Source organism: Hylobates moloch, unplaced genomic scaffold (genome assembly GCF_009828535.3).
Source record: "Hylobates moloch isolate HMO894 unplaced genomic scaffold, HMol_V3 SCAFFOLD_1, whole genome shotgun sequence".
Classification (NCBI taxonomy): Eukaryota; Metazoa; Chordata; class Mammalia; order Primates; family Hylobatidae; genus Hylobates; species Hylobates moloch.
The window spans coordinates 52,478,182-52,494,874 of NW_026652276.1; the positions used below are offsets into that span (position 1 = coordinate 52,478,182).

The window sequence follows — 16,693 nt, forward strand, 5'->3', positions numbered from 1 at the left end:
AGGAGGCGGAGGTTGCAGTGAGCCAAGATCACGGGACATGCCATTGCAATCCAGCCTGGAGAGCGAAACTCCGTCTCAAAAGAACAAAAACAAAAACAAAAAACTACTAACTCTCTAACTTTAATTTCCTGGCTATGTGGCCTAAGAGAAACATTGAACATTTGTTTCCTCACTATAAATGGGGATGATAATGCAGTCCAGAATTGCCATGAAGAATAAGAGAGACATCATATGTCTTTCTATCATGCATAATGCTTAATAAATGACATTGTATTTCTTTTTCTTTATTTTAGTGCAAATTCTTGGAAGTAGTCCTTGTTACAATGTGACAAATTTCCAATTCAAATATTTTTTTTTTCTAAAGCATACTACCTTTAAGATATCTTTTTGATGTACTGGTCGACTGTTTATGAAGATGAAACTTCTTTCTGGTGTTGAAAGACTAGTGAAAGAGTGGTCTGCATCACACTTTGGAAGAAATCCACTGAGATAAATCTATATAATAATTACAGAATATGCAATGTCAACAATGTAGTTCCACGGGTCTGGCTATATACAACACTTTGAAAGGTATAAAAAAATTAAAAAACAGATTTTCATCTTAAGGTCTAAAAAGCCATATACTTCCTGATAACCATGTCTCAAGTATTAACTTTAAATAAAATAGTAAAGCATGCTACACTGGTGCTGTCTGCCTCTTTTTTTTTTTTTTTTTTTTGCAACTCTAAGGAAAAATTGACATTTATAAAATCTTCATGAATGGTTATACTTTCAGATATTTAACTGTCATAGGACATACAGCATTCACTCTCTACTCAACCTTTTTTCTGTCTTTTAAAAGTTTCTTTCCTCACATTGTGACTTTTCTCTGGCTGTTTGTCCTTTTCTCTTTAACCATCTTTTCCTATAAAGAAGTTGCTGTTTCTATCTTCATTCTGAGTATGCTATATAAAGCCAATCTTACTGGGTTTTCATTTCTGAGTTAAAAAAAACCTCTTTTACTCTGTATTAACTTCCTCAGGGCTAAATACTGATTGCACTATTGTACGTTAGCTTCATTTTTGTTTAGAAAACTCTTCTATAAAAAATTTACTGATTATTTATATGCTATCTTTCTCTACTTTACAAATGTATAAAGAGGAAAGAGAAAATGAAGAAGGATACTAGAAAAGAATACCAGAGAAGAGAAAGATATTGAAGGGATAGGAAGCAGAGAACATGCTCCCACTTTTATCTTTAGTTAATGAACACAGCTAAAGACAACATACTATACTGTTAAGAATGTAAGACACAGGCAGATTGACAAGGTTTGAATCCCAGTTCTACCACTAGCTATGTGATTTTTGTTAAGTTATTTAAAATATAGACTTAAAATCTCTTATCAGAAACAATTAGAACTAGATGTGTTATTAATCTGTCAAGGAACACTCATAGTAAAATTTTAGCTTAGGTTGAGAAAAACAAGCAAGTCACCGGGGGTACTATTTTTAGTGAAGCAGGAACCGTGGGGCTCCTTATTAACATAGCCTGTAAGCTGCCACCTATGTCTATGGCTATCCCTGCCCTTGGAAATAAGTGTTTAAGGAGATGCATTACCAGTTTTAGAACACTAAGTGCATTATTGTCACAATGCCAAATTGTGCCAATTTGAAAAAATAAATTAATCTGTATAATCCATTATAAAATGATACTACTTAATTAACTGCAAAACTTCACAGCATTTAAAAATGGTTGTATAATTTACCAGGTAACATGAGATCCTTTTTAAAGCACCTGCTGGGCATCAGGGAGAGCCTGTTTAGCCTCTGAAAGACTTATTGGGTTTGTGACTTTAAAAAAAGTCTGCGCTGAGAGGATAAGAATAAAGAATAAAATGAAGAAGAAATATGTAATATTGCTAGTGATTTCCTTTCACACCATCTTGGTTGGCCACTTAATAATTACTATTCTAGATACTGAGCTTTAAAAATGGTTTAGGATAATCTTAAGAACAAACTATGTTTAACTTATATGGCAAAGCAAAATAAAACAGTAGAGTCTCATAAAATGCTGTAAAAAGTGAAGATCAAGCCAGTTCATGGAAAAATAACTTGAGACACCAAATCAGTGCAACAAAATTGAAAATTAGACAAGACTTTAGAAAATTCTGTACCCAAGTGTATTCCTCAATTTCCTAAAAAGCATAACAAAAATTGAAGGCAAAATACAAATACCTCTCTTCCCTAATTGCTTCTCAACTATGGTCCGCCCTTCTCTTCCCTTCATCTCTAATCCCGTATAAGCAGGCTTCCACTTCAATAACCAACTCCAAGGGACACTACGCAGACCTCTTATTTGACTCCCTATGGCCCAACACCCTCACAATTCTCTCATCTGGGAAGTGTCTCACTGAATGAATCTGTTTCATCCTTCTCCTTTGGTCTTTCTGCTTCCTCTCTGATGCCTCCTCTTCATTCTGGTTTGCTGGTTTCTCTCCTTTTCCTTACCCCGTATAAATGATGATGGTCCCCAAGTTCCATTATGAGGCCCCTTTTTCCTGCTCTCTAGTTACTCTTCCTAATTTCATTCACACCTATAGTTTCAACAACTACCCATACACCAGTGATGCTAAGATATAGCTGTATAGCTTCTATTTCTTTCACTCCCCAGTGTTTACCATCTTCAACTGGCTGTCACAAAAATATTCTCAATCTCACCACATTCAAAACTTGGTAAAATATTTCATCCTACTTCTATCCTGCTAGCTCCTCCTATACTCCTTTACTATGATAAGGGCTCTGCCAGCTACCCAGTCTGTCAAACCCATCTCCTCTTCTTAACCCTGATTATATTGATGTAACCCTGGCTGGTCTCCTAACACTAATCCTTTTCCTCTTTCAGTCAACCTCCACAACATCATGAAGTTACATTTTTACAGTAGTAATTTAAGTACTTTTGGTCAGGACAGTGAAACAAGTTCATGTGAAATCCCCTTCTCCGCCATTCCAACTGCAAATATATAACAGTGATAGATAAAATACAAATTTTCAAAAGGCCACCCACATAAAAGTAGTTAAAGATGTTATGATTGCAAAACATTTAACAGGGAGTGACAGCTAAAGTCAAATGTCCTATGTGGTCTAGGATCAGAAACAAGATGTGTCAGCTGGAAATTAAATTCTGGTACAGAAATAAGGACTGAAAACACCCCATTCAAGACAGGGGATTGAAATCAGTCTTTCCATTTAAAAAAGGGGGCTCATATAGCACCTCTTCTCCAAAAAAAAAAAAAAAAAATCACAGTTTGAAAATACTGTGGCCACTGTCTGGAGCTGCTTGCCAGAGTCACAAGAAAGAACAGAGACAACTCCAAACCAAGAACAAGGCTAAGCCAAACTGGCTAAGAAAAGGGGCCTGTAAAAGCTTGGCAGGATGAGGCATGAATTACTAATATGATACCTGGTGTTGAATTGGGGCCGGCAGTGGAAGTTGGGGAAAGCAAAAACAAAGCAACAAAAACAATAAACCTGCATTCAAGATGATTTTGAAATTAAATTTTCAAAGCATATAAAATATCAGAGAATTAGATAATTTTGTCTCAAGAAAGTAGAAATGATAGAGCAATATGAAAAGGACTTTGAAATTATTAGTATATGTAACATGCTTTTTAAAAAAGTAGCATACACTTAAAAAAAGGTAAAGAAATTAGAATTGGTAGCTATAAATCAAGTTTGGAAGAACATGAAAACAAATAAATTGTAAATCCTAGAAACAAAATATATAGTTTTGGGAATTAAAATCAGGCAATGATGAGGAATTTATTTAGAACTTAGCATAAAGTAATGCAGAGATGGAAATGTCAAAGAGAAGACAGATATCAAAAAGGATAACTTCAGGAGCTCCATCAAGCCCACAAAGTCACAATGGGAAATGCCTCACAAAAGCCACCAGAGCAGTGGCCCTGTTGAGATCACCACCAATAATTAGTTCTTCCCATGTGGGGTTCCTGTAGATGGAAAAAAAAAAAGTACCCTCACATTATGGGAAGAGATATATAAAGATTCTCCACATCCAAGATTCCCAATGGCCAACGGCACTGTCATCCCAGACTAGTCAAGAGGCCTTGGTGGCCAAGTTGCACAACTTAAAGGTATATAATGGGTACAGAAGTGAGGTGAGGACAACCACTAACTAGCAGTGGAAAACAACTTCAGATTGCTTTTGGCCAGAGATGGAGAAACGGCTCAAAGAAACTGTGATATAGGACCAGTCTCCTTCAACCATACAAGCCCAGAAAGAATGGAGTGATAATGGGTAGCTGGTGGCAACATAAATACAACACCTTAGACACACAGTGCAATAACAGAAGAGGGATTTGGTTAGATGATCACTCCCACCAGAGACACTCAAAAGTTTATCATTCTGACAGCCCATGGAACTGGAACACGAACACATGCTTCCCAAATTCCCTCAATCCACCATGTAAAAATAACCACATAGAGGTGCAGCAAAAATTCTCATATCTATGATGGATTACTAGGAGTCTTTATGCAATTCTATCTGTGCTTGCCCATTGAAAATAAAAATTCAATGGACAAGCACAGATCTAGCAACACATCTCAAAACAGATGGGAGGAAAAGATTTCCAAGTACAGGACTGATTCATGCGATAGTCTCATTCACTCATGAAATCATAGCTGACCAAAGTCTAGATCAGTGCTTTTCACACTTGAATGTGCACCTGGGGACCTTGTTAAAATGCAGATTCTGATTCAGTCGATCTAGGATGAAGCCCAGGATTCTTTATTTTCAATAAGCTTCCAGGTGATGCCAACACTGCTAGTCTTCAGACTAAATTATGATAGCTAGAATATCCAGGGCATGATGGTAAAGGTATCAAGTCTAGATCTCCTGCCATAAGCTGCCTGGGTTACCACTATAGGCAACAAAGTACCACGAAGCTACGAGGAATCTAGCAGAATTTAGACAGCACCCTTGCCATCCCAAGTCAGTGACCGTAATCAGTTTGAAGTAGCACTGTAGTGTGTCAAAACTAGAAAACAACTCTTTAGGGAGCTCTGAAAAATAGGACCCATGTCACATCATGGCCAACACTGTAGCTGGCCACTAAGGTTGGCCTGAATTGTCCCCCGGCAAAGAAAATCCCAAGCATTACCTGAGTACAAGCTTCCATCCAAGATTTTGATAAAATGATAAGCAATAATTAAGAACTCAATACTACAAAGAGAATGGGAAGGGACAGAGTAGCAGAAGAGGTTTCAACAAATTATGAAAAAAAATGGAAGAGAAGAAAAGAAGCCAACTGCTTAGCACAACTCCAGGAACAGAATTAGGACCTTAATTACTCAACACTCAAGTGGAACCTGACAGTCAATAAGCCCAGCCACAAACACCCTGTTCCCAATTAGATTTCTTATTCATGAAGAAAGACAAGAGAATTAGAGGACTGGAGGAAAAGGACCTGACAAGTAAAACAAAACTGGCCTCCTAATAAACAGAAATTATTAAAGGAACACACAATTTAAAAACAAAAACAATTATCTTTAGAGAGACCCAAGTTTTGTATCCATAAAACAGTAAGTATGAAAAAGCAATAAAAAATACTCTTGGAAATTAAACATAACTTTTAAAATAAAAAAAAACATTCAATGGAAGGATTAAAAACCAGATCTTTCAAAACTTATGGAAAAAATTAAAGATGGGAAACCTGAGAAAAAACAATAGGAGAAAATTAACAGGAGGTCTTAATAACAATAGGGAGGTTCATAAAAAATAGAAATTATCAAAGTGATAATGGATGGAAGTATATAATCTGGGGCTGAGAAAGAAATGAGCCTTCAGATTCAAAAGATCCACATCGAATGCTCAGCACAATAAACAAATAATAAAAGACACACACTTAGACACATCCTTGTAAGGATAAAGGACAGATCCTAAGAACTTTCAAATAGAAGAAAACATATCATCTGGAAAAAAAGAAATAGGCACTTTGGGGGGCCGAGGCGGGCAGATCACGAGGTCAGGAGTTCAAGACCAGCCTGATCAACATGGTAAAATCCCATCTCTACTAAAAATACAAAAATTAGTTGGATGTGGTGGCACGCACCTGCAATCCCAGCTACTCAGGAGGCTGAGGTAGGAGAATCACTTGAACCCGGGAGGCAGAGGTTTCAGTGAGCCGAGATTGCGCCACTGCACTCCAGCCTGGGTGACAGAGCAAGAGTCTGTCTCGGAAAAAAAAAAAAAGAAAAAAAAAGAAGAGGAATGCATTGTTTCCCATTAGCAAAAATGGATAGTAAAAAAAATACTCAAGACCTCAAAAATTAATTTCAATCTAAAAGTCTATGTCTGCCAGACTATCAACAAGAGAAAGTGCAAGATGAACTCATTCTCAGGCATGAAAATTTGGACTTATTTTTTAAATTTGTTTGTTTTGAGACAGGGTCTCTTTCTGGCCGAGGCTGGAGTGCAGTGGCATGATCATAGCTCACTGTAACCTTTAACTTTTGGGCTCAAGGGATCCTCCCACCTCAGCCTCCCAAGTAGCTGGGACTACAGGCATGTACTACCATGCTTGACTAGTTTTTTTTTTTTTGAGATGGAGTCTTGCCCTGTTGCCCAGGCTGGAGTGCAGTGGCAAGATCTGGGCTCACTGCAACATCTGCCTCCTGGGTTCAAGTGATTCTCCTGCCTCAGCCTCCCAAGTAGCTGGGATTACAGGCACCTGCCACCATACCCGGCTAATTTCTGTATTTTTAGTAGAGATGGGGTTTCGCCATGTTGGCCAGGCTGGTCTCAAACTCCTGACCTCAGATGATCCACCCACCTTGGCTTCCCAAAGTGCTGGGATTACAGGTGTGAGCCACCACACCGGGCCAATTTTTGTATTTTTATTTTTAGAGACAGGGTCTTACTATGTTGCCCAGGCTGGTCTTAAGCTTCTGGCCTCAACTGCCTCAGCCTCCCAAAGTGTTGGGACAGGTGTGACCCACCCCGCCCAGCCACAGACATGAAAAATTACCTCTCATGTCCCCTCCTTCTGTGGAAATTACTTAAAGATATGCCTCAGAAAAATGAGTATGGGGCCGGACACAGTGGCTCACGCCTGTAATCCTAGCACTTTGGGAGGCCGGGGTGGGCAGATCACTTGAGGTCAGGAGTTTGAGACCAGCCTGGCCAACATGGTAAGACCCCATCTCTATTAAAAATACAAAAATTAGCCGGGTGTTGTGGCTGTAGTCCCAGCTACTCAGGAGGCTGAGGCAGGAGAATCGTTTGAACCTTGGAGGCGGAAGTTGCAGTGTGCAAAGAGTGCGCTACTGCACTTCAGCCTGGGTGATAAAGCAATACTCCATCTCAAAAAGAAAAAAAAAAAAAAGAAAAATGAGTATGAGTGCCAAGAAAGAGGAAGGCATGACATACCAGTAATAATGGAACCAACCATCATTCCTATAAAAAGATATCTGAAGATGAGAGTTGTGCAGAAGGTCTAAAATATGATCCAAATAAGAATTAAGTGGGGTCTAAGAACAATGACTTCAAAAAGATGTAATGAAATGGATTACCAACTACAGCTAGGATGACTAAAAGAGTTGGATTCTATTGCTAACATGATGAAGAAAACATTTTCATTAAAAAAAAACTTTTGAAAATCCCAGAAAAAGCAAAAAACTACGTAAGATAGTCCATTTATTAAGTAAAGAAAAACATGATAAATTTTGAGCAACTGATGGGAGTACAAGAACAGAGACTCCATTTAATCAGGGCTCTAGGAATATTCTCATTTGTATGGCATAAGAGATATAACACTGGATCTTTAGAGGTAAAATGTAATCCTACTACTATACTGGGCTTTTAATGAACATTGTTTTATAGTCCATACAAGTTTTCAACTTTTAGAATCAATCTTCAGACAAAAGATAGAAGAAAAAAATGGCTACCTAAGAAAATATGAGGCTGGGTGTGGTGGCTCACACCTATAATCCCAGCACTTTGGGAGGTCGAGGCAGGCAGATCACCTGAGGTCAGAGGATCGAGACCAGCCTGGGCAACATAGTGAAATGCTATCTCCACTAAAAATACAAAAATTAGCTGGGTGTGGTGGCATACCCCTGTAATTCTAGCTACTAGGGAGGCTGAGGCATGAGAATTACTTGAACCCAGGAGGCAGAGGTTGGAGTGAGCTGAGATTGCACCATTGCACTCCAGTCTGGGTGACAGAGTGAGACTCTGTCTAAAAAAAAAAAAAAAGAAGAAAAAAATTACATATATATATATATATATATATATATACACACACACATATACATATATATATAATTAAACTTGATAAGATAAAACTATTGCTGATATGATTGAAAGAGGAAGGAGTAAGAAGAAAAGTTTGAGTTAAGAACGTCATCCAGTATTAGGGAGTAAAAAAATACTATCTAAACTGATAGATCAAGAGAAAGTTTAACTACATATTTGGAATGGGAAAGTGGGGGAAAAACGGTTTTTTTTTTTTTTTTTTTTTTGAGATGGAATCTCACTCTGTCACCCAGGCTGGAGTGGAATGGCGCAATCTCGGCTCACTCCAACCTCTGCCTCCTGGGTTCAAGTGATTATCCTGCCTTAGCCTCCCAAGTAGCTGGGATTACAGGCATGTGCCACCACACCTGGCTAATTTTTGTATTTTTAGTTGAGACAGGGTTTCACCATGTTGGCCAGGCTGGTCTTGAAGTCCTGACCTCAGGTGATCCGCCCACCCCGGACTTCCAAAGTGCTGGAATTACAGGCGTGAGTCACCATGCCCAGCCAACTATTTTTCTTTTATAGTAGAATGTAAACAGAAAAGATTCTAAATTGAACATAATTTTCTTGAAAATCAATGTAAGCAACAAACAGAAAAGATAAAAAGGGAAGTAGGGCTGGGGAAAGAGGTTTAACATAAGCTCTGTATTTTCTCTTTTACCTTACACACATATTTGATTAAAATGTTAAAAGACTAACCTCTTGCCACTGTAACTCCCCCAAAGGGAAATATGTGAACAGCTTCATTAGTAAATCAGAATTTAGAACATTTTTGCAGTATACCTGAGATTCTTCGGAGTGGTACTGAAAGGATTCCATATTGTTCATAACAGCAGTCCCCAGAACTGACATGAGAGCCATCTTGTGATCTGATACTCTGCTTTTCTGCCAAATAACTGCCTAGGGACAAAAATGATACAGATAACTTTTAATACAATTTAGATTTACTAAACTCAAGAAGTCAGTATTTTATTCCTGTATTTGACATTCATCCTCAGCTTAAAATTTCAGCATCACTTAGAAAAGATTCATGAGCTATGAGATCTGACAGAAGAAACTCTGGTTCTGAATTTTAGAAGCTGTATACGTTGCAGTGTACAATCTATTTAACTTCCCTTTACCTTGATTTTCTCCTCTTTACAAGATTTCTCAGAGTTGCTAGAAGATAAAAATCCGTATGTAGACAAGCACATATGCCTGTGCCTGGCATAAAACGGTTTCATTAAATATTGATTCTCTCTCCACCTCTAATCCACACATTCAAACTATAGACTTCCATGTATATTTAAAAACAAACTGCTGCTTCGAGTAAGGTATTACTATTTTACTGAGGATGATTGGCTATGTTATAGGATTTATATAAACAAACAGGTATAAAAATTTTGGAAAATGCATTCTTAATTAAACCATAATTTAAAATTACCTTTGTGCCTTTGAAATAGAGAATTCACAAAATGTTAACTGAATCTATAAACATAAAAGCTGAATAATGAGGCTGGATTTTTTCACTGCAAGTGTGTTGGAGATGAGAGAGAAACAATAAGTTGGTTGCAGTGACTCACACCTGTAATCCTAGCACTGTGGGAGGCTGAGGCAGGCGGATCACTTGAGTTCAGGAATTTGAGACCAGCCTGGCCAATATGGTGAAACCCTGTCTCTACTAAAAATACAAAAAATTAGCTGGGTGTGGTGGCATGCCCCTATAATCCCAGCTACTGGGGAGGCTGAGGCAGGAGAATCATTTGAACTGGGGAGGTGGAGGTTACAGTGAGGCGAGATCACGCCACTGCACTCCAGTCAGGGTGACAGAGCGTGACTCTGTCTTAAAAAATAAGAAAAAGAAAATATATATACATACACACACACACACACACACACACACACACGTATGTATATATATACATATATATATATAAAATACTTTGTATCTGAAAAATGTGAGCCCTTTTAAATTATCAGGCCCAGAGAGGCATTAAAATGATAGTAATTTCCCCCCTTGAGCTAAGTATTTATTGAAAACTGCTTGTTATTGCCACAAGTAGCCACTGACCTAACAATGCCACACACCAGACACCATAACCCATGCCCTATAGCTCAGTGATGTATAGCTAATTACTAATCAAAATTCCTGACAAACAACTCTATCAACTCACTCTTCGTCTCCCTTTTTGCTTTTAAAAACCTGCTTATAACGGAAGCCTAATAGAGCACTCCCCAAGGTAGTTTGGAAGTGTGTCTGAGGCAGCTGTCCTCAACACTGGTTCAAATAAACTCAATATTAATTCTGCCTCAGCTTCTTCCTTTTAGGTCAACATGGGGTAGATTTTAAGAGAATCATGGTCCAGAGAGACTAGACCAAGGTTTGGCTGTGAAGTACATAATCAGATTTGACATACTGCAATTTCTTCAGTTAAACAAGGTCCAATTACAGTCAAATCTCTTGAGAAATCATCAGTACAGGTAGAATTCAACAAATTCACTTAGCAATTCCTAAGTCTCAAGGAAACTGTGCAAAGGGCTTGGGAGAAAACATCAATATCAGCATTAAAGAGGCAGACAGAGGGAGAAGAGGAACCTAAAAGGAGTGGTCACAGAGGCAGAAAGAGCAGCAGCAAACTGTGGTACACAGAATAAGGACGTTTTTGAAGAAAGTAGTCATCATATGTTTCCAGTGTTGAGCGAGTATGGTAGGAACAGACATGGCTGGCTAAACGGCAATCAAGAGTGTGAGAACAGTTCTAGAGAAGTAAACGGAACCAATTTGGATAGTGACTATGGGGAGAATATAAAAAAAAGAACTTTTCTGAAACAAGTGTTTCAGAAAGTCTGGCTGGGAAATGCAAGCAGACAGGGAAATAATGAGGCAGGAATAGAACACATTTGACCAGGAAACTGAAGGGGAAGAATGGGTACACTAGCAAGTAGGTTTGGAGACTCAGTGGCTGGAGGCTGAGAAAGTTCCCCTTTGATCTAAAATGCAGAAAGGAGGTCTTTTGTTGAAAGCAAAATAATAGTGATTTAAATATTTGATGATTATGGAGGAGGTATAAAATAGCAGAATTTTATTACTCAGTTTCATTAACTTGGTTCACCGAAAAAAAGGTTTCAGTGAACCAAGCTAATGAAACTGAGTAATAAAATTCTGCTTCCCATTCTACATGTGTGAAGTTGCATTGTTTAACCATTTGAAAACCAATGATGTCAGCACACTCTTGGGAGAGTCTTGTTTTCCTACAATCTAAAAGAAGCAGAAGTCTATAACAGAGAAAGAGAGAGGAGACTGGACCAAAGGATTCTGGCCAAAGGAACTCCTTAACCATAACCAGGAATCTATGTAGGCAGGAAGTAGTGGTAATGATATTACGTATAATAAGATGAAAGGTGAGAACATGAAACAGACTCATGTTCTCTAATTGGCACATCAGGCATAGAAATGAAGGAATGCACTCTCCTGAACAAGGTGACAATAATCAATGACTCTGCTTGTTGATCTGTGCCATCTGCAAACCACTTTGTTTTCAGAGTCTCAAACAGCAACCTGCTTAGGAAAGCAGAGATAGTGTAACAACTACTCAATAAGACAACTCAATATTTAGTGTAACAGGAAGATCTTTTACCTATTCCTAGAGTTGTATTGATACCAATCAGATAAAAGCTGCAATTTATGAAAACCTTATTCTTTGTTAGGTACTACTGTTCTACAAACTACTGCTTATTTTCACAACCATTTCAGGTAGGTATTATTATCTCATTTTACAGATGACGAAACTGAAACTCAAAGAAATTGTTACACCCAAAGAAACAAAAATAGTAGGTCATGGAACCAAGATCCATACTCAATCTTTTCGGCTCTAAACATTCACTCCTTTTACTTTGCCAATATTTATCCTGTCTAGTCAATGACAACAACAATTTAGAACCAACTCCAGACTCTAATTGGGAATTCTCAAAAAATAAAGGGTCTGACTGACAAATGCATTTTTCATGTATGATTATCCCCCATGGCCTTGTGATACCCTATGTAATCTCCAATTCAGGGTACCAGTGAAGGCAAAAAAAAATTATTTTTATCCTATTCAGATAAATAATCTGCTTTTAGAAGGAGGGCAAGGAGTACACTGGGGTTCTCAAATCAAAAAAAGCACATCAGAATAGTAAAGTCCAAAAAGATTGAAAGCTACTATCCTAGCATCCTAAAGTCAGAATATTTTTGAGAACATAGTTCTTGGTAACAACCTTAATCATATTATGCAGATCCTTATAACTAAGGATTTATAAATCCTCAAAAATTTGCATTCATTTTCATATAGATATGCAATAATTAGTATCATAATGCACAGCAAAACAGCAGAGCTAAAAAATAATTCAGGTATTTCTCCATCCTAAATTTCAACTTTTCACTATTATTGCTTTCAAAGTGACCTGTATAAGAAAAAAGACATAAAGTATGTTAAATTAAGTTTAGCCTAAAGTTGTCTCCTTGTATATTTTACATCTGGCCTAAAAGTTTCTCCATACATAGTGAAATGTAACCTAAATGGATGTTTCTAACAGGCTGTAACCTACTCTTGTACCAATCACAAAGTTTCGGCCAATCACATGCAGCCAACTGTTCAAACTGTGTTCAAATAAGGCAAACACTAAGTTATAACCAATCCAGCTGTTTCTGTACCTCACTTTGGTTTTCTGTCCATCACTTTCATTTTTTTTTGTCCAGAAATAACATCTGACCATGCAGCAGCCCTGGACTTGCTATGAAATTACTCTGGTTCTGGAGGCTGCCTGATTTGTGAACTGTTCTTTGCTCAAATAAACTGTTAAATTTAGTTCATCTCAAGTTTTTCTTTTAATAAGTATATGAAATCAAAGTATAAAAATAAATTATATACGATTTTAAATTTAAGGTATAGGTTCAATGTGTATATTGCATTTCTAAACAAAATATTACGGTATGTTTTGTTAATTACATTTCAAAGCCAATGAAGTAGACTATTTAAATTTGGAACTGCTCCAGGAAATGGGATGTAGAGTCACCATAAGCATATTTTAATCCCTTAATTTCATCTCATAACACAAAATACTTTGGTTAAATTAAAAATTTTAAAGTAACTAAATTTGAGTTTGTTCAATAAATACATATTGAGCATCAATTTTGTTCCAGATTCCATACTAAAATCTGGGAATATAAAGATAAAAGGACAAGGTCCTAGCTCTAAAGGAGCTAAAAATATAAAAAGAAATCAAAATCTTAAAATAAGTATAATACATTATAAAAACCACTATTACAAAGCACAGTGGGAGCATCATAGAAGAAACCTAAGTCAGTTGCACAGAGAAGCCACAAGTGCAATCAGACTTGACAGGAGTTTGTCTCTAAGACAAATCACAGGAAGTGCATTCCTGACAAATAGAATAGTACATGCCAAATCATAAACATATAGAGAGAATGCCTTGCTAGAGATGAAACTAGACAGATAGGGGCTAAATCATGAATGACCTGGCACATCGTGCAAAGGGGTTTATAGTTTCTCTTACGTGCAGTGTAGAGTCACGGGATAAATCTAATTGGGAAAATACCATGATCAGAGATAGATATTAGAAAAAGATCTTTGGCAAGAATGATTTAGTGAGAACTGAAACTATAGCAATATGATTTTTATAAAATGTGATCATAAGGCCAGGTGTGGTGGCTCGCGCCTATAATCCCAGCACTTTGGGAGGCCGAGGCGGGTGGATCACTTGAGGTCAGGAGTTCAAGACCAGCTGGCCAGCATGGTGAAACCCCATCTCTACTAAAAATAAAAACACTATCCAGCGTGGTGGTGGGCACCCATAATCCCAGCTACTCGGGAGGCTAAGGCAGGAGAATCACTTGAACCCAGGAGACAGAGGTTGCAGTGAGCTGAGATTGCACTACTGCACTCCAATGTGGGCAACAGAGAGAGAGACTGTCTCAAAAAAAAAAAAAAAAGTGATTGTATTCCTCCAACTCAGAGACTCCTAACTTTTATGAAAGACATGCAAAACTGAAAGTTCACATTCAAAAAATATTCCAGTAGGTGACCTGAGGACTATGAGTAATTAATTCCTAGTATACTAGCTATCATACTACAGCTTTCTCTTCCTTTTGCAAAAGTTCAGTGGAATGCAAGTCAGTGAAACTGACATTGACAGGATTATTCCCTTAGGTTTTTTTTTGTTTGTTTTTTTAAGATAAACCATTTGCAAACTTTGGTACTTTACTAGTATTAATACACTGCAGCTGAGAATTACTGGGCTGTGTCAACAGAACCACCACTCTGGTAGAAGGAAAAAAGAAAACAGGGACAGACTAAAGGGTACAAAATGGGCTTGATGACTGACTCCATGTGCAGAGGGAATAAAAAGAGAAGAATCAAGAATGCCTCCCAGATTTCTGACCTGGGAAACTGGAATGGTAGTAGTAACACTCAACAAGATAAGAAACTCAGAAGAGCAGGATTGGTGGCAGGAAGATGATGAGTTCAGCTTGTTCAGTGTTGAGTGTTGAGTCTCTGGTACCAAGAACAGTACCAGACACCTAGTAAGGCCCACTAAATACTTACTGGATAAAGGAATGAGCAAATAAACACATTTTTTTTCCCTAGGGAAAAGTAACCCCAGTAGAGTTGAAAACTAGCTCTTTGTTTTTAAAGATACGGCTGCTAGTTGTCACACCACCATACCTGTTAAAATTACACTTTTTGTCTACTACTTGACCTAAGGAAATCCAAACCAATCTTTGCTTTTCTTTCCTCTTAACATAACAGTTTCAGGTATAATTCATATGCTCTATAATTCACCCACTTTAAATTTATAATTCAATGGTTTTTGGATTATTCACAGAGCTGTGCAACCAACAGCATGATTTAATCTTTGAACAATTTTATCAGTCCAAAAAGAAATCCTATATCCATCACCAGTGACTCCTATCCCTTTGCAATCACTAATCTGTCTTCTCTCTCTATAAAATTTGCCCACTTAGGATATTTCATATAAATGGAATCATACAATATATGGTCTTTGACTGGATTCTTTCACTTAGCATAACCTTTTCAAGTTTATTTATATCAATACTTCATTCCTTTTAAATGGCTGAATAATATTCCATTGTAGATAATACATTTGAATTATCCTTCCATGAGTTGATGGGCATTTGAGTTGTTTCTACTATTTTGGCTATTATGACTGATGCTGCCATAAACATGCATGTTCATGTTTTTGTGTTGGCATATGTTTTCATTTCTCTTGGGTACAGACCTATGAGTGGAACTGCTGGGTCACATGGTAGCTCCATGTTTTTTGAAGAACTGCCAGACTGTAATCTTTGCATGCACATGCACTCTGGAAAGGCAAACTACTGGCTTCTGCTATTATGGCTCTAGTTTTAAGCCAGCCAACAGCTAATAATTTAAGGAACAATGTTCAAAATAAAAGGAAGTAGATAAGGTTCTGAATAATCTGCAATTATAGGAAATGAAATGTCCCCTGCTTCACACTTTCCACATCAGAAGTTCCTTATGACAAAGAATAGCTGAACCATAAAAACTTATTCACAAGGATAAGGTGGGAGGATCACTTGAGGTCTGGAGTTCAATACCAGCCTGGGCAACATAGTGTGACCCTGTTTCTATAAAAAAAATTTTAAAAATTAGCTGGGCATGGTGGCACATGCCTGTAGTCCCAGCTATTCAGGAGGCTGAGGTGGGAGTGGCTCACCCTGCACTCCAGCTTGGGTGACAGAGCGAGACTCCCTCCCTAAAAAGAAAAAAAAAAAAAAACAACACCAAACTTATTCACAAAAAGTGTACCTCTTTAAAGGAATGCTAACTCCCTGACATTGACATTTTTAAAATAAAGCATTCAAGGAAATATTTCAAAAAACTAATGTTTTAAAATTCCTGCACTGAATATAGCTAAAAAGCCTGCGGTATTACTAATGTAAACATCTTGTTTATTTTAGTTTATATTAGATGCCTTAGAAACAGATATAAATCTTAGCTGCTGATTAATGCAAGGATGCTATTTCACTGCCTGACCTGCTGAATACTTAGTATACCCAACCATAAAAAGATCACTTCAGGAAATGGGTCCTAGAAAAAGCTGTGAAACATGAGAACTATGCAATGTGATTTTACTTTAAAGTAAACACGCTAGGAGTCTGGGAGCATTATTTCACACTAGGCAATTTTTATTGCATCAGATCGAGGGGCTAATTTAAGAGCATTTTCTAAACTAGTTACACTTGGGCTAGCAATAAATAATAGTGGTCTGCCAACAAGTAAAATCTTCTCATTGGGCAACTAAGATTCATTTTCAAAACAGGACCCATCATTAAAAAACTAAACTATAAAATGTGATGAATAAAAACTGGGAATACTGG

General features: G+C 37.5%; 1 protein-coding gene across 6 annotated transcripts in view; it reads right to left on the minus strand.

Moving 5' to 3' along the window:
• The window catches only part of PMS1 (PMS1 homolog 1, mismatch repair system component), a 101,277-nt gene that overhangs the window by 25,701 nt on the left and 58,883 nt on the right, over positions 1–16,693 (minus strand). For all 6 annotated transcript variants that reach the window (XM_032755155.2, XM_032755157.2, XM_032755158.2 and 3 more), the window contains 2 exons: positions 9,076–9,192; positions 373–495 (listed from right to left, as the gene is read on the minus strand). In XM_032755155.2, the coding sequence (XP_032611046.1) occupies positions 373–495; positions 9,076–9,192 (240 nt within the window). The remainder of the gene's footprint in view (positions 1–372; positions 496–9,075; positions 9,193–16,693) is intronic.